The sequence below is a fragment of the Neophocaena asiaeorientalis genome, unplaced genomic scaffold (genome assembly GCF_003031525.2).
Source record: "Neophocaena asiaeorientalis asiaeorientalis breed wild unplaced genomic scaffold, Neophocaena_asiaeorientalis_V1.1 scaffold246, whole genome shotgun sequence".
NCBI classification, from domain to species: domain Eukaryota; kingdom Metazoa; phylum Chordata; class Mammalia; order Artiodactyla; family Phocoenidae; genus Neophocaena; species Neophocaena asiaeorientalis.
This window is the reverse complement of record NW_020174551.1, coordinates 3,928,979-3,951,931: the sequence shown is the minus strand read 5'-3', so window position 1 is coordinate 3,951,931 and position 22,953 is coordinate 3,928,979. Positions and strand designations below refer to the sequence as shown.

Here is a 22,953-nt window from a genome sequence, read left to right as displayed (position 1 = left end):
ACGTAATTTGTGTGTGTGGGGATTTGAGTTGGCATTATGTTAGCCCCTTATTTTTTAAGTTGATTTATGCTATGTGAACTGGAATCCCTTTTCTCCAAATTTCAGCCTTTCAGAACTTAGGTTGTCATTGACTTACTTTGGGCATTTTGACTGTCAAAGAAGCAAAAGGTATGGTAACAACCTCACTGAGAACTGATTTTAGTTTTCATGTGATTAGATGGGAAGAGTACTATCAATCTTAGACATTTTCATGAAAAACATGGGTTAAATGCAGTATTGCTGGATCCATTCTAAAGGTATTTCCAAAGAATATGACTGACTTGTAAAATCCTTTTATAATTCTTTACTGAGACTAGGTAAGGTATGAGTTGAAAAACTAGGAAGGAAGGTAGAGAGTGGTGATTTTTGAGCTGGTGTAAAAGAAGGCTTGCTTTGATGTAGTGTGAGGTTGAGCCTTTTTCGCCGGCGCTCAGAAGAATGCTGTGAGGATTTTAATAACTTTGTGGAATTAAACCCACCACATACTCTAACTGTATTAGGGATATAGATATTTCTGGTAGAGTTTTTTTTAAACATATTTTTTCTTTTAACTTTTCATAAATGACCAATTAATTCAGTCATCAGTTATAAGGAAGTAGATTTCTTAAGGATATCAGTCCTTAAGAAAATGCGCGGTAACCACAAATAAGATAGCAACCAATTATGACGTGGTCCTTTTTAGCATTACATTTATTTTCCTATCCCCATTTCCCGTTCGTCTATAGATGTAATGGTGCCATCTTTACATTCTGTCTTGATGTTTGCCAGCATCACACAAGTGACAGAAGAGCTGAACATAGGTGAATTAATTGATCCACGTGAATAGAGCAGAAATATTCAAATCAGAGATGTATTGAGTACTTTTGGGGGCTCTTGTAGACTTACTCTTTTATTGTACAGTTCATACAGTTTGGTTTTGAAGAAAAATGTACAGTTTTCTCAACTCCTATGAAAAAAAAGACTGGGTCAATGGGATCTGGGTGAATTTACTTTCATTCTAAGGGTTCTTTTCTTCCGCAACCTAAATTTTTGTTGAGCTAAATTCTTAACTAAAATTGGAGCAATTGCCCAAGCAAACATCTAACAAAGATGATTATAGCAACTCTTAAAATAGTGATAAAGTAGAACAATCCAGCTGTACTTTAGTAGGGAAATGGATAAACTATGGTTTATTCATGCAATGGAATACTGTCCCTTGGTAAAAATGAATAAACTAGATTTTTGTATATAACATGGATACATATTTCAAGTACATAATATTGAGTAAAAAAAGCAAGTTGCTGGGCTTCCCTGGTGGCGCAGTGGTTGAGAGTCCACCTGCCGATGCAGGGGACACAGGTTCGTGCCCCGGTCTGGGAAGATCCCACATGCCGCGGAGCAGCTGGGCCCGTGAGCCATGGCCGCTGAGCCTGCGAGTCCAGAGCCTGTGCTCCGCAACGGGAGAGGCCACAACAGTGAGAGGCCCGCGTACCGCAAAAAAAAAAAAACCAAGTTGCCAAAGGATATATGAATACTGTATTATGCATTTATGTAGAGTTTTGAAACAATATAGCATATTACTGTTTATTGATATGTGTGTATCTAGTGAGAGTACATAAAAGTATAAGAATATACATGGAAATAAGACACATTAACTTTAGGAATAGTGGGTAACTCTGGAGAAGGAAGGTTTGGGTAGAGCTCCTTCAAATCTATGTATAACTTTTTTTTTTTAATTTATTTAATTTATTTATTTTTGGCTGCGTTGGGTCTTCGTTGCTGTGCGCAGGACTTCTCTAAGTTGCGGCGAGCGGGGGGCTACTCTTCACTGCAGTGCGTGGGCTTCTCATTGCGGTGGCTTCTCTTGTTGCAGAGCACGGGCTCTAGGCACGTGGGCTTCAGTAGTTGTGGCACGTGGGCTCAGTAGTTGTGGCTTGTGGGCTCCAGAGCGCAGGCTCAGTAGTTGTTGTGCACAAGCTTAGCTGCTCCGCAGCATGTGGGATCTTCCCGGACCAGGGCTCAAACCCTTATCCCCTGCCTTGGCAGGCAGATTCTTAACCACTGCACCACCAGAGAAGTCCCAAATCTACGTATAACTTTTTCTTCTATTTTAAAGGGAGCTTAAGCAAATATGAAAATATTTATTAAAACTCAATGATGGATTTGTACATTATTATTATTAATATTTTTACAGATTTGTGAATGGTTAAGATAGTTTGTGAAACTAGCACCTTAGAATTTTTATATATAATCGGGGCTCTCTCCCGATATGCTTTCTTTTTTTTTTACTTTGTAGCTTCTCTCCCCGCGGTGAAAAGAATGTGCCAATGCAGCTCCACTATGTAAAGCTTTTCTAAAGAGAGGAGACAGACTTTTCTGTTTGACTTGTGCTCCTGGGAAGATGCTTGCCTTAGGATGTGAGGAATGATCCTTCTTGAAAGGCTGCAGGGGAATTTAAATTCTAGAGACTCTTGGGAAGTGCAGGCATGTACTGATCACGAACTCTCAAAGTATAGGGGAGTGCATTGTATCATAAAGCCCTGCAAGGAATTTGACGGAGTGACTCACATACAAAATTACTGCGGAGGGACTTCCCTGGTGGTCCAGCGTTAAGACTCTGCACTCCCAATGCAGGGGGCCCGGGTTTGATCTCTGGTCAGAAAACTAGATCCCGCATGCCGCAACTAAGACCCTGCACAGCCAAATAAATAAATAAATAAATATTTAAATATTAAAAAAAAAAACAAAATTACTGCAGATATCATGTAGTCATTAACACTTTTTTAAAGTTTTCATTGGTTAAATTTTATTACATTGTCGTAAACCTGAGTTTTATACTGTGAATGCAAGTGTCCTAGTTATTGCTCAAACAAAATAATGCTCTTTCTACAGGTATTGATTAGTAAACATGACGACAATGCGTTAAATGGTTGAGTAACAAATAGTGAATTTAATAGCTGATCTCTAATATGACTCACACATTTAAAAACAATATTTTCATTCCTAATCAAGAATACCTGTTATTAGCACTTTCAAAATACTCTAAGTGAAGCTTATATCTCCAGAGCAGTATATTTTGACATGTGTACTCCCTGTTCAGTTATGTGGCCCCTTGTTGACCTTAAGCACTGGATATTATTGATTGGTAAAATAAGCCAACATACTTTGAACTGTGTTTCTGTAATATTGCCTTTTTTTAAAAAGTAGCCATTTTAGTAAAAGAATAGTAGCAAAGTATTAAAGGAATAATTTATATCAGAAATTATATGCTATCAAGTAATAATAGGCATAAATGGTTGCAGTACCTGGGAATTTGAAATTCAGTTGCTGGTATTATAATATTTATCAGAATGTTTCATGGGAATTTAGTATTTACAGAAAATGCATTTTAAAGAGATAGGCAGTGGGTGCAAAAAGGAGCTAAATGGGTATTTGCTGGGTGTTTATTTTACCATGTTTATCCCCCTCTCCCATGAGTAATATCCATTTTAGAAGATTCTCAACAATCAGAAGAGTGTCCTTTTAGTAGGTTTCAGGGTGAAATTAGCAGGCCATAAAAAAAAATAATAAGTAAAAAGAGAAAGAGACTATGAAGCCTTAGTGTCCCTGATTGCCCAGAAACAGTCTCCGTGTACTAAGGAGAAAGGGACTTTTCTTTCCTAGGTTGTCTAACATCTGTGAAGTGACATGAAATAAAAGCATCTTCCTTGTTAGGAAGTACCATTAGCAAATTATGTATAAGAGTTTCTGTTGGGCTTCCCTGGTGGCACAGTGGTTGAGAGTCTGCCTGCCAATGCAGGGGACATGGGTTCAAGCCCTGGTCTGGGAAGATCCCACGTGCCACGGAGCAGCTGGGCCCGTGAGCTACAAATACTGAGCTCTGCGCGTATGGAGCCTGTGCTCTGCAGCAAGAGAGGCCGCGACAGTGAGAGGCCCGCGCACCGCGATGAAGAGTGGCCTCCGCTTGCCACGACTAGAGAAAGCCCTCGCACAGAAACGAAGACCCAACACAGCCAAAAATAAATAAATGAATAAATAAATTTATAAAAAAAAAAAAAAAAAAAAAAAAAAAAAAGAGTTTCTGTTATGAGAAGACACTTTCCTTTCATGTCAGACATTGACTTTTATAACAGGCATGGAAACCTTCTAATCATTTGGAAGTCCGTGGACTGGTGGAAACCTTCTAATCATTTGGAAGTCTGTGGACTGGAACTTAAGATCGAGGGTTGTCTTCCACTGAGGACTCACTTATGCGTAGCCAGCTTATACCTAGTGGTTACCATGGGTACAAGAATGTACCAATGAATAAGTCATGGTTTCTGACCTCCAGGAGTTTATAATATATTTTGAATCAATGACTTAAGTGCATTATCCCACTAGTAACAACATTATAAATAATAAGTACTCTCTAGGCCAGCCTACTGACTTTATTTAATGCATTAATTTACTGAACTCCTGAACTCTGGGTCAGGATTTAAGGGGTTGGTCAGCTCCCATAGTGTTATTAGGCAGTGCCTCCAGTGCAGCATTTCAGGCTGAGAGGGCTAGGATTTGAAGTGGCCTCCCCCTTTGATGGTGGTTGGTTTGTCAAGCCTTAGGTGCAAGGTGAGTGTTCCTCAGCCTTCGGTGGTGGTGGGTAAAGGCTAGAGTGGCAGGATATCCAGGAAGTAGCAGTTGTTGGTGTACAGATTAGTTGTAAATCAGGTGTTTGAGTCAAAAGTTGCCTTAATCCATGTGTAAATGTAGACTGAGCCTCTAAAAGCAAATATTTATTAAGCATTTACCATGTGTAAAATTCCATAGGGTCTTCAATTATTGTTTACTGCATTCACAGTATAAACTCTGGTTTACTACATTGTAATAAAACACAGCTAACTCAGACTTTAAAGAGAAAGTGTAAATAACTGCATGAAATCTGTAGTAATTTTATGTCAGATTCACTCTATGTCCAAATTCATTTCAAGGCATTATGATACAGTTTGCTCCTTTATTATTATTTTTATTGTCTTCCTATCTTAATGTCTTGTCATTCTAAACAGTAATATCATTACTCTTATAACTATAATTATTGCTATTATTTCACTATTTTAATCAATACACTTATTTTAAACCAATAAATGAGACAGGAGACTAAGAGTAGAAGGGCCCAGCTTTGCTAGTGTTAAGTTAGCTTTCTTATGCCTCGAGGGCACTGTCTACTTAGAGCCATCATGCTAGACAGAAAGATAGAACATACTCCTATGTAAACTCCTTAAGGGTAGGAACTTGTTGATTTATATAGGCCTAGTCTGTCTACAGGTATTTATTGAGTACTTGTTGTATGTCAGGACTATATTAAGCAGCTGGGATATAATAGAGCATAAGATGTTTTTGGCTTCCGTGGAAGTTTTATATTAGTTCCATACCTGGAGTACAGTAGGTAAGAAAACTACATGTGGTTTTAGTTGTTGAAATTTAATTAAAGTTAATATACTAACTTTTACTAAATTATTAAGGCAAAAGGACTTTGTCCAGAGAATAAAGTTTACTAGATGTGAATACATAGAATGCTACATGATTTAATTTTCTTTTTGCATTTGGGATACTAGTCCATTAACACATTTCTGTTTCATATTTTTAAATTTTTATTTATATTCTGCCTTGTTCCTAAAAGGCAGTTTACAGAAATGTGTAAATGTGGCAAAATAAAATAAAGAGACAGAATGAATGGAACCAGGTGTGAGATTAGAAAAACATAGCACACATACTGTGAAGTCCTAGTCACTTACAGGTGCCATCATGTGGGACTCTTATCCTCCCGCCACAAAATCCATAATCCTGCCTGTATCAGTACCTGTTGTTTTGTTTCTTTTTAAAATGTAGACCCTTTCTCTTGTGAAAGACCAGTCCCACTGCATGCGTGTTCCGGACGCTACCCTCTTCCACTTTTGTCCAGGATTTTGGTTCTGCCCTCTGTCCTTGTCTCCCTTGCATCTAGGAACCATGTCATTGTCCTACAAACATGTTCAGCTGTCTTTCATCTTCCCCCACCCCCCAAAATTACACCCTTGATCTTCATGTTTCTCTCCAGCTGCTTCTCCATTTCTGTTTGCCATTTCAATATTTTTTAAAAGCATCATTTACACCAACTTTATTTTCATGTCCTCACCTGCCATTTATAGTCAGCCTGCTGCAATCTGTTTTTCAGTCCCCAGCTGAGAGCCCAGCCGTGTTGACCCGTCATTCCTGCTGGAAACACTCTCTGCTTTGCTTCGTGTGCCCACATCAGACTCTTGTTTGTTCTACCTCTCAGGCCACTTCTCACCTCAGTCTTTGCTTGTTGCTCATCCTATCCGAGTAACTTAACAGCTTGATTCTGTGCCTTCCTTTTCTCTTAACACACACTCCAGTGATACTGTCAATTGCCTTGATTTCAGATATTATCCATATGCCTTCCCAAGTTTATATCAATAGTTGAGACCTTTTTTCTGAACTCCATGCTCACATATTCAGCTGCTCACTTGACATGTATTCTTGGATTTCTCACAGGCATCTTGAACTTATAAAAAAATCTTGTCTTACGAGAATCTTACCTTCCACTTCAGAATCCTACCCTCTCTCTCTTCCTCATTTCAGTAAATGGTACCACTACACAGTTGTTCAAGGGAGAAATTAGAGGTCATTTTTGATACCTCCTTCTCCTTTATCCCCCACTTATGTCTAATACATCACTAAGTCCTAGTTGTTCTAGGACACAGCACCTCTCTCATTATTTACATCTTTCCACCAAATTGGTAGTCTTGTATGAAATTAAAGAGCCCAGGCTTCCTTCCTCCACTAAGATGAGCCAAGTGAGTATTTGCAGGGAGGATATTTCTTACAGAATTCATTTGGGCACTCTGTGTGAGTATGTTCACTATAAAATGGACTTAAAACTTTTAAAACAAGTGATGTAAATCATTGCCATTAAAAAGTTGAGGACCCCTACCGAAAATGATAGTTGTTTTAGAATACAGTTCCCAGTCCCTTACTTGAAACCCTTGGGGCAAGGCATGTTTTGGAATTTGGAGTTTTTCTGATCTTTAGAATAAGGTGCATAAACCATATATTATATAACACTTCTCGTGGGACCTTTGGTACCACCCTACAATCATATTAATATTTCTGTGACAAATGAAGATGTACGCTAAAGGGGTAAAAACTAAATAGCATCACATTAGTTCATGTTGGTTTTGCTCTTGGATGAGTTCAGGTCAGATTAGATTTTGCCACCAAAAGACTTAAATGAAAAAACTTTTAGTTTTCAGAGTTTTTTGGAGTTTAGATTTCTGGTTACGGTATCATGGACCCATAGTAGTAGCTTTTCTTTCTAGCAATAACTAGAACATCTAGACCAGATTTTTTTTTTAGGGCACTCCCAGATCATGGAATTAAAACCATATTCTCTGCATGTACAGGATAGCTTATTTCTCTGTTAAATGTAGCAGGAGGGTGTGTATCCACTGGGATCTAAAAGTGGAATCAACTCATTAAGAACCAAGCTTTTTGTTTTAACGGGTCATCTGAGAGTTTAATTACTTTACATTCCACTGTGAAGGAGATAATTTGAAGTGTAGAGTGGTATACTTTAAAATGAATGCATCTTTGTTCTGTGGCTCGTAGTACTTAACAGTTGGAGAGGATGCTACAGTCTAGTTTGCTCCTTTTACAGATGCCATTGATCTCTGGAAAGGCCATGTGAGGTACAAGAGGACCCCACATTTTCTGACTCTGTAAATATCACACAGCTTCTGTATCAGAGCTAGTTAATATAATAAAGGCTATGAGGGAAAGTTACTATAACAGAAGAAAAGAAGCAGAGTACAGGGATCCTGACCCCCAAAGCTCATCTGGGGAGAAATATCCCCAGAAGAAGCCCCATGATTAGGCAATTTTATAACAGTTAAAACTGTTAGCAGTGGAAGAACATAAGCAAGTTTAAATGCTTTTTGAATGGTTGAGGCAAGTCTTATAGATTTCTCAGAGAGAGGATTATAAAAATACTAGGAAAACAAATTTTTTGGTGTAGTTTTTCTCTTTGGATACATAATTGAGGAAGAATGTTAGATTAACTGGATTCAGTAAATGCTGCATATTTTAAGTATGTGAGGTAAAACTTTATAATATAAGCTTCCCACATTTAGGTGCAATATTCCTTTTTAGTTATGCTTCCTTACCAGTCATTTCCTTTTTTCTCATTGCTGTATCTGAATTTCAGGCACACGTGTCTTCTTAGGAGAAGTCAAGTATATTAAACACCATTAAAACAAAATTCGATCTATAAATATCGATAAAGAAAGATGTGTCTGAAATAGTGTACTAGCTTTCTGTTGCTGCTTGTAGCATTGCTGTAAACTCAGTGCCTAAAATAACACACATTTATTATCTTGGAGTTCTTTAGGTTAAAAATCGGACACAAGTCTCGCTGGGTTAAAATCAAGATGTCAGCAGGGCTGTGTTATTTTCTGGAGGCTCTAGGAGAGAATTCGTTTCCTTGCCTCTTCCAGCTTCTAGAGGCCACCTACATTCTTTGGCTTATGGCTGCCGCCTCCCATCTTCAAAGCCAGCAATTTAGCAGCTCTCTGACACGGCTTGTTATCATCACCTCTCTTTCTCAAGCTCTCCTCTGCCTCTCTCTTCCACTTTATTTATTTCTTTATTTTATACAGCAGGTTCTTATTAGTCATCAGTTTTATACACAGCAGTGTATACATGTCAGTCCCAATCTCCCAATTCATCACACCACCACCACCACCACCCCCGACACTTCCCGTCTTGATGTCCATACGTTTGTTTCTCTACATCTGTGTCTCTATTTCTGCCCTGCAAACCAGTTCATCTGTACCATTTTTCTAGGTTCCACACATGTGCATTAATATACAATATTTGTTTTTCTCTTTCTGACTTAACTTCACTCTGTATGACAGTCTCTAGATCCATCCACGTCTCAACAAATGACCCAATTTCGTTCCTTTTTATGGCTGAGTAATATTCCATTGTATATATGTACCACATCTTCTTTATCCATTCATCTGTGGATGGGCATTTAGGTTGCTTCCATGACCTGCTATTGTAAATAGTGCTGTGATGAACATTGGGGTGCATGTGTCTTTTTGAATTATGGTTTTCTCTGGGTATATGCCCAGTAGTGGGATTGCTGGATCATCTGGTAATTCTATTTTTAGTTTTGTAGGGAATCTCCATACTGTTCTCCATAGTGGCTGTATCAATTTACATTCCCACCAACATTGCAAGAAGGTTCCGTTTTCTCCACACCCTCTCCAGCATTTGTTGTTTGTAGATTTTCTGATGATGCCCATTCTAACTGGTGTGAGGTGATACCTCATTGTAGTTTTGATTTGCATTTCTCTAATAATTAGTGATGTTGAGCAGCTTTTCATGTGCTTCTTGGCCATCTGTATGTCTTCTTTAGAGAAATGGCTATTTAGGTCTTCTGCCCATTTTTGGATTGGGTAGTTTGTTTTTTTAATATTGAGCTGCATGAGCTGTGTATATATTTTGGAGATTAATCCTCTGTCTGTTGATTCATTTGCAAATATTTTCTCCCATACTGAGGGTTGTCTTTTCATCTTCTTTGTAGTTTCCTTTGCTGTACAAAAGCTTTTAAGTTTCATTAGGTCCCATTTGCTTATTTTTGTTTTTATTTCCATTATTCTAGGAGGTGCATCAAAAAAGATCTTGCTGTGATTTATGTCAAAGACTGTTCTTCCTATGTTTTCCTCTAAGAGTTTTATAGTGTCTGTTCTTACACTTAGGTCTCGAATCCATTTTGAGTTTAGTTTTGTGTATGGTGTTAGGGAGTGTTCTAATTTCATTCTTTTATATGTAGCTGTCCAATTTTCCCAGCACCACTTATTGAAGAGACTGTCTTTTCTCCATTGTATATCCTTGCCTCCTTTGTCATAGATTAGTTGACCATAGGTGCGTGGGTTTATCTCTGGGCTTTCTGTCTTGTTCCATTGATCTATGTTTCTGTTTTTGTGCCAGCACCATATTGTCTAGATTATTGTAGCTTTGTAGTATAGTCTGAAGTCAGGGAGTCTGATTCCTCCAGCTCCGTTTTTTTCCCTCAAGACTGCTTTGGCTATTCGGGGTCTTTTGTGTCTCCATACAGATTTTGAGATGATTTGTTCTAGTTCCGTAGAAACTTGGTGTAAGTGAGGTGTTAAAGTCCCCATTATTATTGTGTTAATGTCCAGTTCCTCTTTTATAGCTGTTAGCAGTTGCCTTATGTATTGAGGTGCTCCTATGTTGGGTGCATATATATTTATAATTGTTATATTTTCTTCTTGGATTGATCCCTTGATCATTATGTAGTGTCCTTCCTTGTCTTGTAACATTCTTTATTTTAAAGTCCATGTTATCTGATATGAGTATTGCTACTCCAGCTCTCTTTTGATTTGCATTTGCATGGAATATCTTCTTCCATCCCGTCACTTTCAGTCTGAATGTGTCCCTAGGTGTGAAGTGGGTCTCTTCTAGACAGCATATATATGGGTCTTGTTTTTGTATCCATTCAGCAAGCCTGTGTCTTTTGGTTGGAGCATTTAATCCATTCACATTTAAGGTAATTATCGATATGTATGTTCCTATAACCATTTTCTTAATTGCCCTGGGTTTTTTTTGTAGATCCTTTTCTTCTCTTGTGTTTGTCACTTAGAGAAGTTCCTTTAGCATTGTTGTAGAGCTAGTTTGGTGGTGCTGAATTCTCTTAACTTCTGCTTGTCTGTAAAGCTTTTGATTTCTCCATTGAATCTGAATGAGATCCTTGCTGGGTAGAGTAATCTAGGTAGTAGTTTCTTCCCTTTCATCACTTTAAGTGTATCATGCCACTTCCTTCTGGCTTGTAGAGTTTCTGCTGAGAAATCAGCTGTGAACCTTATAGGAGTTCCCTTGCATGTTATTTGTTGTTTTTCCCTGGCTGCTTTCAATAATTTTTCTTTGTCTTTAATTTTTGTCAGTTTGATTACTATGTGTCTCAGTGTGTTTCTCCTGGGTTTATCCTGTGTGGGACTTTCTGTGCTTCCTGGACTTGGATGGCTATTTCCTTTCCCATGTTAGGGAAGTTTTTGACTATAATCTCTTCAGATATTTTCTCTGGTCCTTTCTTTCTCTCTTGTCCTTCTGCGACCCCTATAATGCAAATGTTGTTGCGTTTAATGTTGTCCCAGAGGTCTCTTAGGTTGTCTTCATTACTTTTCATTGTTTTTTCTTTATTCTGTTCCGCAGCAGTGAATTCCACCATTCTGTCTTCCAGGTCACTTATCCGTTCTTCTGCCTCAGTTACTCTGCTATTGAATCCTTCTAGCATAGTTTTCATTTCAATTATTGTATTGTTCATCTATGTTTGTTCTTTAATTCTTCTAGGTCTTTGTTAAACATTTCTTGCATCTTCTTTTTTTTTTTTTTTTTTCTGTATGCGGGCCTCTCACTTTTGTGGCCTCTCTCATTGCGGAGCACAGGCTCCGGACACGCAGGCTCAGCAGCCATGGCTCACGGGCCTAGTTGCTCCGCGGCATGTGGGATCTTCCTGGACCGGGGCACGATCCTGCGTCCCCTGCATCGGTAGGCGGACTCTCAACCACTGCGCCACCAGAGAAGCCCCCTTCTTGCATCTTCTTGATCTTTGCCTCCATTCTTTTTCCGGGGTCCTGGATCATCTTCACCATCATTATTCTGAATCCTTTTTCTGGAAGGTTGCCTATCTCCACTTCATTTAGTTGTTTTTCTGGGGTTTTATCTTTTTCCTTCATCTGGTACATAGCCCTCTGCCTTTTCATCTTGTCTGTCTTTCTGTGAATGTGGTTTTTGTTCCACAGGCTGCAGGGTTGTAGTTCTTCTTGCTTCTGCTGTCTGCCCTGTGGTGGATGTGGCTATCTAAGAGGCTTGTTGTCTCTTCCACTTTTAAGGACTCTGTGATTATGCTGAGTCCATCTGGATAACTAGGATAATCTCCCCAACTTAAAACAAGCTGATTAGCAGCTTTACTTCCCCTTTGCCATGTAGCCTAACGTATTCACAGGTTCTGGGCATTAGGACATGGGTATCTTGGGAATCATTATCCTTCCTACAGTATACAGTAAGTAACAAAGTTGCAAGACAGTTTGTAGAGTTTTAATTCCATTTGGATTTGAAAAAATGAATGTTGGTTAGAAATCATGTGGCATAAGGAGTAATCCACTTTAAGAAAACACTGTATTCAAGAATATGACACCAAAAGAGAAGAAAGGTCAGCTACTTTATTCATTTTACCAATTCTCAACAGTTTTGATTGACAGGCAGTAGGACACAGTTTGGTTTACGAACAGTGAATCCGTTGCATGAAGTGTGCTTCTGCACTCCCACAGCCTCCCAGAGCAGTTCTCTGGTTTCCCCCCGGGCATTGTTTAACTTTTATCAAGGGACCAGTTACTCCCTGATCTCTCATAGATGAGCATAGATTAGACCTGGCCTCAGAACTTTTCTGTATGCTGTGAACTGTACATTTAACTAAAAGTTTATTACTATCACACACAAAGCATAGTACCACTTAGTATCCATATTTATTAAATGAATAGCATTTATTAAATCTGTTCAGATATATCTTTCATTTACATGTACCCTTCATCCAACTTTGAATGAGTCAAAATCTTTCTAAAATAAGCATTAGGTAGAGAGTAATTTCCTCCAGATATACAGATGGGAAACTGTAAGAATTCACAGGCAACCTGGAGTAAACAGATGGTCTTACATCACTCCTGCCGGTGTGGGCTCTTTTCAAAGCACAGTGACGATGCCATACCCTTTTGCAGAAAAATAATGAATTTGGCCCCAGTATTTTTATCATTCACACATCTAAAACCCCGTTGCTCTTATTTTCATGAGTTTTGGTGCCCTTAAAAATGTGAATTTCTTAGTTGAAATGCATTGAGCGTTTCTGTCTGCCTGTCAGTATTTCTAGCTCTTACTTTATTAAACATTGAGTTTCTGAAATGATAGGTCATGATATTTGTACTGTTATTTTCATATAGCTCTTTTTTATTAAATGGTAGATTTAGAAAACAGATATTTTAAATTCGAACTTCTTTCTTCCAGCCCTTTGGATTATGGTTTTGAATTGAGGTTGATTTGGGGAAAACACTGCTAGTTCCAATACATGGAAAACTTTGTTTTAATGATGGAATTCTGTGTGTGTGCGTTACTGGAAAATGAAATTAAAACTGTTTGAATCTGATACATTACTGGAGAGATTGCAGAAATTCTTTTTTTAAATTTTAATTTATTTTATTTATTTATTTTTGGCTGCGTTGGATCTTCGCTGCTGCACGCGGGCTTTCTCTAGTTGCGGTGAGAGGGGATTCCTCTTCATTGCAGTGCACAGGCTTTCCGTTATGGTGGCATCTCTTGTTGCGGAGCACAGGCTCTAGGCACGTGGGCTTCAATAGTTGTGGCTCGTGGGCTCTAGAGCACAGGCTCAGTAGTTGTGGTGCATGGGCTTAGTTGCTCTGTGGCATGGGGGATCTTCTGGGACCAGGGCTTGAACCCGTGTCCCCTGCATTGGCAGGCAGATTCTTAACCACTACGCCACCAGGGAAGCCCCAAGAAATTCTTGTTTACTTAATTGGTATTTAAGTGTTCATGTGTCCCAGCAGCATTTAAAAAGTAGCCTTAATTTGTGTGTAATGAATACTTAACACATTGAGTTTTCAGATTGAACTTATTTATAATAAAAAACAAATGAAAAAAATCTGTTGCCTGACAAAGTACAGCTAGGTTGTGGGTAGTCTTTTCTCACTTTGACATTACATTTGACGATCAACAGGCATTTTTATAAGCTCAGTGGGCAGGCTCAGTCTAGAGATTTGACTTTGGCAGGCAGGATATGAAATAGTTTAAATAGTTTTGCTGTATATTTATTGCCCAGTGAATGTGCACTTGTTGGAGAGCTGCCTTTTTTCTTCTTTTTTTAAAATCTGAAGATAAAATAGCAAACTGCTCTTTCACTGCTCTTTGTGCTTACCTGTGTTTTGCCGTTTAGGGTTTTATATACCTTTTGCAAGGAGGGAATGATTTGGTGATGGAGTGCTCCCACTGACCGATGGACTCAAAGAAGAAAAGGTAAAACCATTTTTTCCTTTTCCCCTACCCTTCTAGGAAAACACAACAGACAGTTCCACTTATGTGTAGCTTCTCTTCAGTTTAATTTTCTTGTTGATGGCTATTAAGTAGGAATAGTGACATTTGTGTTGACTGGTAAAGAGAGAAACATAATTGCAAGAAAGCTTGTTAGTGGTACACTTCGTTGCTAGTTCCTTTCTTATGCTTATAAAAGGCACAAAATGTCTTCACCATTTTAAAGCTTTTGAGGCCATTTTTTTTGTCACGCATAATTTCAAGTTTTCAAAAGTAGCCTTATTAATTGTAATTCTATCCTTAGAGAACTCGGCGCCATGAATGATATTTTGAAAGGAGGGTTAGGTTTGTGGCTTTCCTTTCATAAAAACATGGTTATGCCTAATTACAGTTCAGAGGAATATTATTTAACAAAAGTAGAGAAAATCCTAGGTATTATAAAATAAAGAAAACCAAAAAAAGTTTCTGTGCCTCATTAAAATATTGGCATCACTGTTCTAGAAAAAAGAATATGAAAATAAATGCCCCATTAATGGCGACACAAAGGAAAATATTATATAAAGGGAAACCCAGAGTATGTTAATGTGGCCTTTTCTTGGAAAGGGAGGCAGTCATTGTTACACAGCTGTGTGTTTTATGTTCTTTGAACTAGGGTTATCAGATGGATAGAATTCTTTGGCTAGAACATGAGTAAAGCATGAAGGATTTTACTGGTACCTGTTATAAATTTAGTTCTTAAAAATTTAAATAAGAATTATAGAGCTTAAACTTGGTATAAAGGGAAATGTGGATCCCTATTCCTTCTGTCTTTCTCATCAAATACTTTTTCTTTAAATACCAAATTAAAAACTAAAAATTTAAAATAAGACTCCAACTTGGGACATGTTATAACTTTAACATCTAAACAAGGAGTTAATGTACTGAGAAGTAAGAATCTTGAAATTTTAAATCAGAAAACTTCAAAAAATAGCCCAGGTTTTGTTTGTTTCTTAGATAGAGACAAGTAATTTGTGGGTTTATCCTCAAATCATTTATATAAATAGTAATTTTACTTCTGCTCCTGTGTCATAACCATGCCATAAAATAGGTGCCGAACTGTCTGACTCAGTCACCCATGTACTGGTAAAAGGTATAAATCTCATGACAGTATGAAGGACAAAAGATACAGTTATGACCTGGAGGAACAAGCTATTTTTAAGCTATTTTTCTTGATGTTTGTAGCTCAACGGAAGCTGAAGGATCCAAAGAAAGAGGCCTGGTCCATGTGTGGCAGGCAGGCTCCCGTTCTGTAACACCAGAGAGATTGCCAGGCTGGGGAGGAAAGACTGTTCTTCATGCGGCCCTTGGAGTGAAACATGGAGTTCTTCTGACTGAAGGTATTGAAAAGAACGGCTTAGCCAACACTAACTGAGACTCTGACCAGTGTCGGAGCATATAGGAGCTGCTGAGAGTTACTGGATACGAGGGATTCTGAGTGAACTTTGCTGGAACTTATGCTTTTTTTGTTTTCAAAATATGTTCTTACTCCCTTCATCAGAAATCAGATGAGTTCTTATATTTAAGATGTACCATAACTAGAATAAAAGGGAGAATTACAGTCTAAAAATTTTAGTAGTGATAAGTACATGAAAAATGAGATTTTTTAAAAGATTACATATTCAGAGACCCTTTTACTATACCTTTGTTCATTAAATGTATCAGAATAATAATGCTAATAATAGCTAATGTTTATTAAACAATTATATGTGCCAGGCACCGCACTAAGCACTTTGTATGCATTATCTCATTGAGTCCTCACAACCACCTTATGCGGTAGCTGCTGTTATTATCCCCACTTCACAGATGAGGAAGCTGAAGGTCAGGGAGGTTAAATTGTTTTCCCAAGCACACACGACTACTTAAAGGGTCAGAGTTAGGATGGGAACCCAGAGAGTCTAATTTCAAAATTTGCTTTTTAAATCTCTTGGCTGTACTGTCTCAGTACCGTTTTTCTCAGGCATAAATAGCAGCTCATAAGAACATATAATAAAATCTACAAATCTATATCAGAAACATAGGCTGTAATTTATAGAGAGCTGCCTTTAATTTTGATGGCACTTTACCTACTAAGTCATGGCAAATTTGATTTGGGTCAGGACTGCCATCAGCTTCACTAATTTATAAATTTCTACTCTGTAAGTATTAAGTATTTAACAATGCTTTGGTATTTTCCTTGTAGGAACTAAGGGAAGACAGATTCTAGGAAACAAAGCTTAAATCTGACCATGGTGGTTTTTTGGGGCAAACATGGATTTCTTTCTAATTTCTTTATTATTATGTCACTTTTATTATAATAATACATAATACTATTATTATTATTGTATTAGGCCAGAACTTGGAGGAAGCCTTATTTTTCAAATGTGAACTATATCCAGTACCTGTGGGCTTCCAAATCTATAGTTCTCAAACATATATAAATAGAATTCTGTTACTGTCGTTTTATTAGCCCCTCAGTAAGATATTTAGGAATCCTTCATGAGCATATCTTTAAACATATAGAATCAAACCTAAAAGCCTGGGAAGACTGAGGGAAAACTTAAAAAAAAAATGTAAATAACCTATGTTCATGTTTAAGCAGTGTTCTGGTTTAAGTGTCAAAGTAACAAAAAATCTCGGCTCACACAAATGTGTAGCTTGAAATGGCACAAAGATCTCTGGTACTTTCTTTTCTAAGTGAGGAAATGGTACTGATTGAATACTAGAAATTTTCAAGCTTTGTCTCTATTCAGTTTAACCATTAGCTCATAATTCAATGAGGACACCTCATTGACTCACTATTTTTGAGGTATTCCAGGTTAAAAAAATGATGTCCAAATATTCACTTCTCTGCAATTTGCTCTGGAGAGACTGTTATTCTAATGGAATATAATACCAATTGAAAGTGTTGGTGAACTGTTGCAAGTGTGTTATGTCACTTGGGAAGAAAAGTTTAAAAGATCTTAACCAGTGAGCTTATTTTCTCACTACTCTATCCAAATTAGAAATTCCCTAATAAAAACTGATCTTCCTCTAGCCACTATTGTGTTTTTCCTTACATAGATGTTGTAGTGAGTTTGAGTGTATAAATGTATCTGCCATGTGTAATAGGCCAAAGATAAAGTATGCCTTTTTTTCATCAGCAGCTCAATTGCTGCTGGAGGAAAAATAGTACCTATTTTCATTAATTAAAAAAAAAAAGGGTGACCCTCTGGTCACATAGGAAAGAAAGGATGGTGGGCTTTGTTTAATATTTTTCAAAACCCATGGCCAAGTCTTTGTTCCATTTGAGTTTTTTAGCTAGCATAAATCATTTGCCCATACCCCCAAATTTCCCCAATACCTGCAGTAAAACTATGACTTGGTAGCACACGTGAACACAAATAGGTTATCATCATTCATGTACCCAACTCACTGGTGCCTTCCCTTTTAATTCTAAAGCTAGCCAGTCATGGCTTCATTTGTTTTTTTTCTTTGTTTTGTTGTGATTTGCTTTTTAAACAAATGACACCTCAGGAAGGCTATCTAGTACACAATATATATTATAAATAACATTTAAAAATTATACATAGTATGGTACACAACGTCATGTTAACATTGGTGCCCTCAGTCCAAGCTGGAGGTATAAAGCTAATTTCATAGTTTTGGCCAAAGTGAATCTCTAATATTTTTATGTCATTGCATAATTTTTTGCTGCTCTGACTTATTCAGTAGTAGTGAATGTTGTAGATATTAGCAAATGTGTCTGTTTTATCTTCTGCTTATTTTATCTGATCATGTCATGGTCATTATTTTGTCTTTGAACTCTTGGAATCTGCTTCTGTAATAGCCTGCAATGATAGCCATTAGTAACGGATCGATGCTAGGAGTTTGTAGGATAAGGCTGAAGGAGAGGAGCAATACCCTTCATTTGAAGTAGTCTCCTTTAATTTGTAGAAATTGTCACTATATTTCAGAATGTTAAAAGATGTTATTTGTTAAAAGATTCCTAAGTGTGGAATGCTATCTGCTTCAACCAAATTTCTACAACTGTGCTTTTGAAAATTAAAAAAAGAAAAAAAAATTCTATTTTGTTAAACCTAGAGGGGACTAAAAGTTAGCTGATAAAATTTCTATTGAATTCACTAACACCCTCCCTTTTTTTTTTTTTTTTTTTTTTTCAAACCTTCAGATGGTGAGGTCTACAGCTTTGGGACTCTCCCCTGGAGAAGTGAACCAGCAGAGATTTGTCCGAGTAGCCCCATTCTAGAAGAGGTGCTGGTTGGGCAGTATGTTGTTACTGTGGCAACAGGGAGTTTCCACAACGGAGCAGTGACAGAAAGTGGCGTAGTGTACATGTGGGGGGAGAACTCTGCTGGCCAGTGTGCGGTAGCTAACCAGCAGTATGTTCCGGAACCAAATCCTGTCAGCATTTCTGATTCCGAGACCAGTCCTTTGTTAGCGGTCAGGGTCTTGCAGCTGGCATGTGGCGAGGAGCACACTCTGGCATTGTCCCTAAGCAGGGAGATTTGGGCATGGGGTACCGGTTGTCAGTTGGGTCTCATTACCACTACCTTCCCCGTGACAAAGCCACAAAAGGTGGAACATCTTGCTGGGCGAGTAGTGCTACAAGTTGCCTGTGGTGCGTTCCACAGCTTAGCCCTGGTGCAGTGCCTCCCTTCCCAGGATCTGAAGCCAGTGCCAGAAAGATGTAACCAGTGCAGCCAGCTGTTAATTACAATGACTGACAAAGAAGACCATGTGATTATATCAGACAGCCATTGCTGTCCATTAGGCGTGACACTGTCAGAATCCCAGTCAGAAAACCAGGCCAGCACTGCCATCAGCCCCTCCACTGAAACCCTTGATGGCAAGGGAGAAGTGTTTGAGAACACCTTCGTACAAAATGAGCTGCCTGCTGCTACCGAACTGAATGTTGGAAATGTTCAGACCACAAGTGTTGAGACCATTTCCTCCCCACAAGATGTCATGGGAACACCTGAAATTTCTTCTGCAAGAAGTATACCATCGTACCCTGACACTCAGGCAGTAAATGAATACGTGCAGAAACTGTCAGATCATTCAGTAAGAGAGAACTCAGAGAATGGTGAAAAGCCAGTGCCATCTCAGGTACCTGCTATATTTTATAATATAAAGTTGAACCATATGAGTTTTCTTGAGAAACTTTAAAATACCTAAGGGTTGGTACCATTTTTTTATTTTTTGAGTTTGACTATTAATCTGTCTTATCATGCAAGCCTAGATAAGGAAAACCCTGGATTAATTCAAAATTACTCTTCATGTTCAAATTCTGGCCCTTTATTTATGATGTTGAAAGATGTTATTCTGGGATTCTTTTGTAAGTAGAAAATTCCCATTTTTTTTCCCCAAGTACTTTTTCCCCCATGGCTAAGGTGGGCCCCTGAAGTGTTTAATCTAACATGACTATATATTCACAAAGAATTCTCTTATCTGTATTTGTAGCACTCTTCAGATACTGTTGAGAAAAATCCTTTCCTTCTTTATCAGAGAAGTTTGCTGTGTGGCGGATCCCTCCCTCGCTTATAGGCAGACTTGAAACTGACTGGCATTACATACTGTTCGAATTCTTTTCAGTTATACCAGTGGTCCTCACTGGGCATCACTGGGTGGAGGGTTTTATATTCTCTTCATCTGGTTTAAACTACTTTCACTTTGAAAACTTGTAGTAAGTGGAGAAAAGCTATTTACCAGGGGCATGTAGTAAGCTGTGTCTCCCTACTTAAAACAAATTGTTCTAAAGGATACTTGTTTTTTTTACTCTTAGTGGAAGCCTTTTGCTTTTGCTTTTCCAGAACTCTAAGAAAACAAATCTAAACAAAAACATATAATCCTAGGGACTTCCTTGGTGGTCCAGTGGTTAAGACTCAAAAAAAAAAAAAAACTAATCATAAAAGAGCTGCCTTGTGGCGTTGCTTTCAGGTTTTTGAAACCACATAGCCTCTGGATTCTTCATCACTGTTGTTTACTGGTTCAGAATGGGAACGTGGCTTAGAGGTGTTTTTAGAAACAGTTTTTATTTCACAGTCTACTCACCGAAACTTGTAGATGTTTGATTTTTTTTTTTAAGTTTTTATTAAGAAGCTGTTTGGAGAAAGAAAAATCTAAACAAAGCGAAAGTAATAATTGAACAGGACTCGTACATGCTTATAAAAAAGTTAGATTTTGACTTTCCAAAAGTCATTTCTCTGATTTATTAAAGTTGTAGTTAAAAGTTTATTTACTGTTTATTTGAATAATAGATTATCATCATTGAAATTGCACTTTCCTTTGGACCTGTTTGGTTAAACATTTAAAGTTTTGGTTACCTATGCTAGTTTTGGCAGTGTGTGTTTAACTAAGTGTAATTCCATCTTTGTAAATAGTGTCTCAATCATACAGCTAACCATTAGGAATTTATGTGGCTTAGGACAAGTTTTCTTCTTCTGGCCAGATGTAATTGAAAGAATATCTCACGTTTGTGAAATAAACTAAAGTATTTGGCAATGAAGCATATATTTCATTATTGCATTTTGCTGTTGGTTGATTGGAACCCCTGAAATTATGTCTTCCATCAAAATTGCTGGACATGTGTTTTTGTTTTATTTATTTACTTATTTTATGAATTGTTAAATATAATTAAGTAGAGGAGCCTGTTAGAACAATAGTTTAAAGTTTATAGAAGGTAGAGTTTTTTTGACTTTCCTCCACCTAATGGTAAGAACTCTCTAAATTAGTCACCCCTAAATACCATCACTGCTTCTGTTATAAGCTTTTGTAAATAGATGGTGGAAATAGTGACACCAGTTTTTCTGAACAAGTTATCATGAGAACTGTGTCACCAAGGAAGTAATAGGCTTTGTATTTATCTTTTTTTATATGGTATATTTGTTTATTTTGTTGGATATTTTAATTAAAGACTCACATTTTGTTGAATTTAGTATTGAACAGAATGTATTGAGTGCCTACTACATGTCAGGCACTGTGCAGGGAACAGGAATTATTTCCTTTAAGAAAAATCAGAAGTCAGTGTTAAAAAATATTTTTGGTTTGGTTTGCAATTCAGGACAAATTAAGATATACACACACCCCCTTCCACCCCTTGGGATCTTTGGGTAGCATAGGAAACAAAATTTTCATTGTGACCTATGCTCATGAGCTGAAAGCTTTTTCGTGTGTTAAGTAGGTATATCTAGTGACTTTCTTTTTTAGTAAACAGTGGTGCTGGACAGCTCAGAGTAAGTTTTAACTGATTTTTCACTAAGATATCAGAAAGCTTTAGTTGGCTTTCTAATACAGCTGTGAATAACACTAAGAACCTTGGATCCAAATGTTTAATGATTAACCTACCACATTGCTCGATGGTAGTGAGAGCAAAGGTAATCTTTCAGTTTACCTTGCCCCTGGGTCATGGAAAATAACTCTTGATGAGACAGTAGAAGGACAGAAATTTCAGAACATGGTTTGGGGGTGGATAGTTTAGAGGTGTAACTTATTTTCTGCCTGTGTATGCCATATATAAATTTGTGTTCATAAAACATTTTAGGAAAAGCCTTTTCTTCTTAAAATGTAATTTTTTCTCATTATTTCTTGTGTATTTTCTTGTGTATTTGTGTAATTTTTCCTAGTAGTGATCAATAATAAAACTTGCATTTTTTTCAACCTTCTATCCAGGGCTATTACCTCATATTGAAGGCGATGTTTTCCATACCTTCCCTCCCCTCTCCCTTCTGCTGTGTTTATTTTATAAAAGCAGCTGGGACCTATTTTTAAATACCATGATAAAACACCACTCAAACAAAAGGAAGTACTTTTGATAAGGAGCTGTATTTTAAGTACTCATTTCCATCTAATGTGTTAAATCTGTGATCAAGAAGGGATACCTTTAGGTTGGAGATGAAGAGACCTCTTGTTGTTTTAGATTCTTGTATTTGCAAATAGTGATAGATGTTACACTTTCTTTTTATTGCTTGCTTGTTGTATATGGGGTTGTATTTTTATATCCTTTTTTAACGTGTGTATATTTTAGCCTCTTGTAGCAGAAGCGATTCCTAATCTTCACAGCCCAGCAACCACAAGCACTTCAGCCCTGAACAGCCTAGTGGTCTCTTGTGCATCTGCTGTCGGTGTGAGAGTGGCTGCTACATATGAAGCTGGGACCTTGTCTCTTAGGAAAGTTATGAACTTTTATAGTACAGCCCCTTGTGAACCTGGAGCTCAGGCAGGCAGTAGTCCCATAGGCCCAGAAGGTCTGAAAGATAGCAGAGAAGAACAGGTTAAACAGGAGTCAATGCAAGGAAAGAAGAGTTCAAGTCTTGTGGATATCAGAGAAGAAGAATCAGAGGGAGGCAGCCGAAGACTCTCTCTCCCTGGATTGTTGTCACAGGGTAAGGAAATAACCGGCTTTTGTGAGTTGACTTTTGGTGAATCCAAGATGCTCCTGACATCACATGCCATGTTATAATAAATTCGCTTTCCTAACATATTCACATGTCAAAATTTATTTAATTAAATAGCTTTTTAAAAGCTACATGTTTCTCTGCTTTAGAAATAACTTCAGACCCTCACTTTTTCATAATACCTGCTTCTGCTTATGAACCTTGTTTTGAGTCTTATTTGATTGTTCTGGAATGTAGCAGTAGCCTCCTTATTTCCTGGGTGGGCCTGGACTCCAGATCGATGAAGTTGCAGATGTGATCATTGGGTCAATGAGGAGTTAATGTACTTACGCCCTGAAAGTGAGGATGGTTTTAAGCTTCAATAAGAGAAAGC

The 22,953-nt window shown here is 37.7% G+C and overlaps 1 protein-coding gene across 4 annotated transcripts in view; it reads left to right on the top strand.

Moving 5' to 3' along the window:
- The window catches only part of ALS2 (alsin Rho guanine nucleotide exchange factor ALS2), an 81,727-nt gene that overhangs the window by 1,581 nt on the left and 57,193 nt on the right, over window positions 1-22,953 (top strand). For all 4 annotated transcript variants that reach the window (XM_024757367.1, XM_024757366.1, XM_024757364.1 and 1 more), the window contains exons 2-5: window positions 14,075-14,154; window positions 15,391-15,545; window positions 18,356-19,293; window positions 22,211-22,568. In XM_024757367.1, coding sequence (XP_024613135.1) covers window positions 14,135-14,154; window positions 15,391-15,545; window positions 18,356-19,293; window positions 22,211-22,568 — 1,471 coding nt within the window. In that variant the 5' untranslated portion in view covers window positions 14,075-14,134. The remainder of the gene's footprint in view (window positions 1-14,074; window positions 14,155-15,390; window positions 15,546-18,355; window positions 19,294-22,210; window positions 22,569-22,953) is intronic.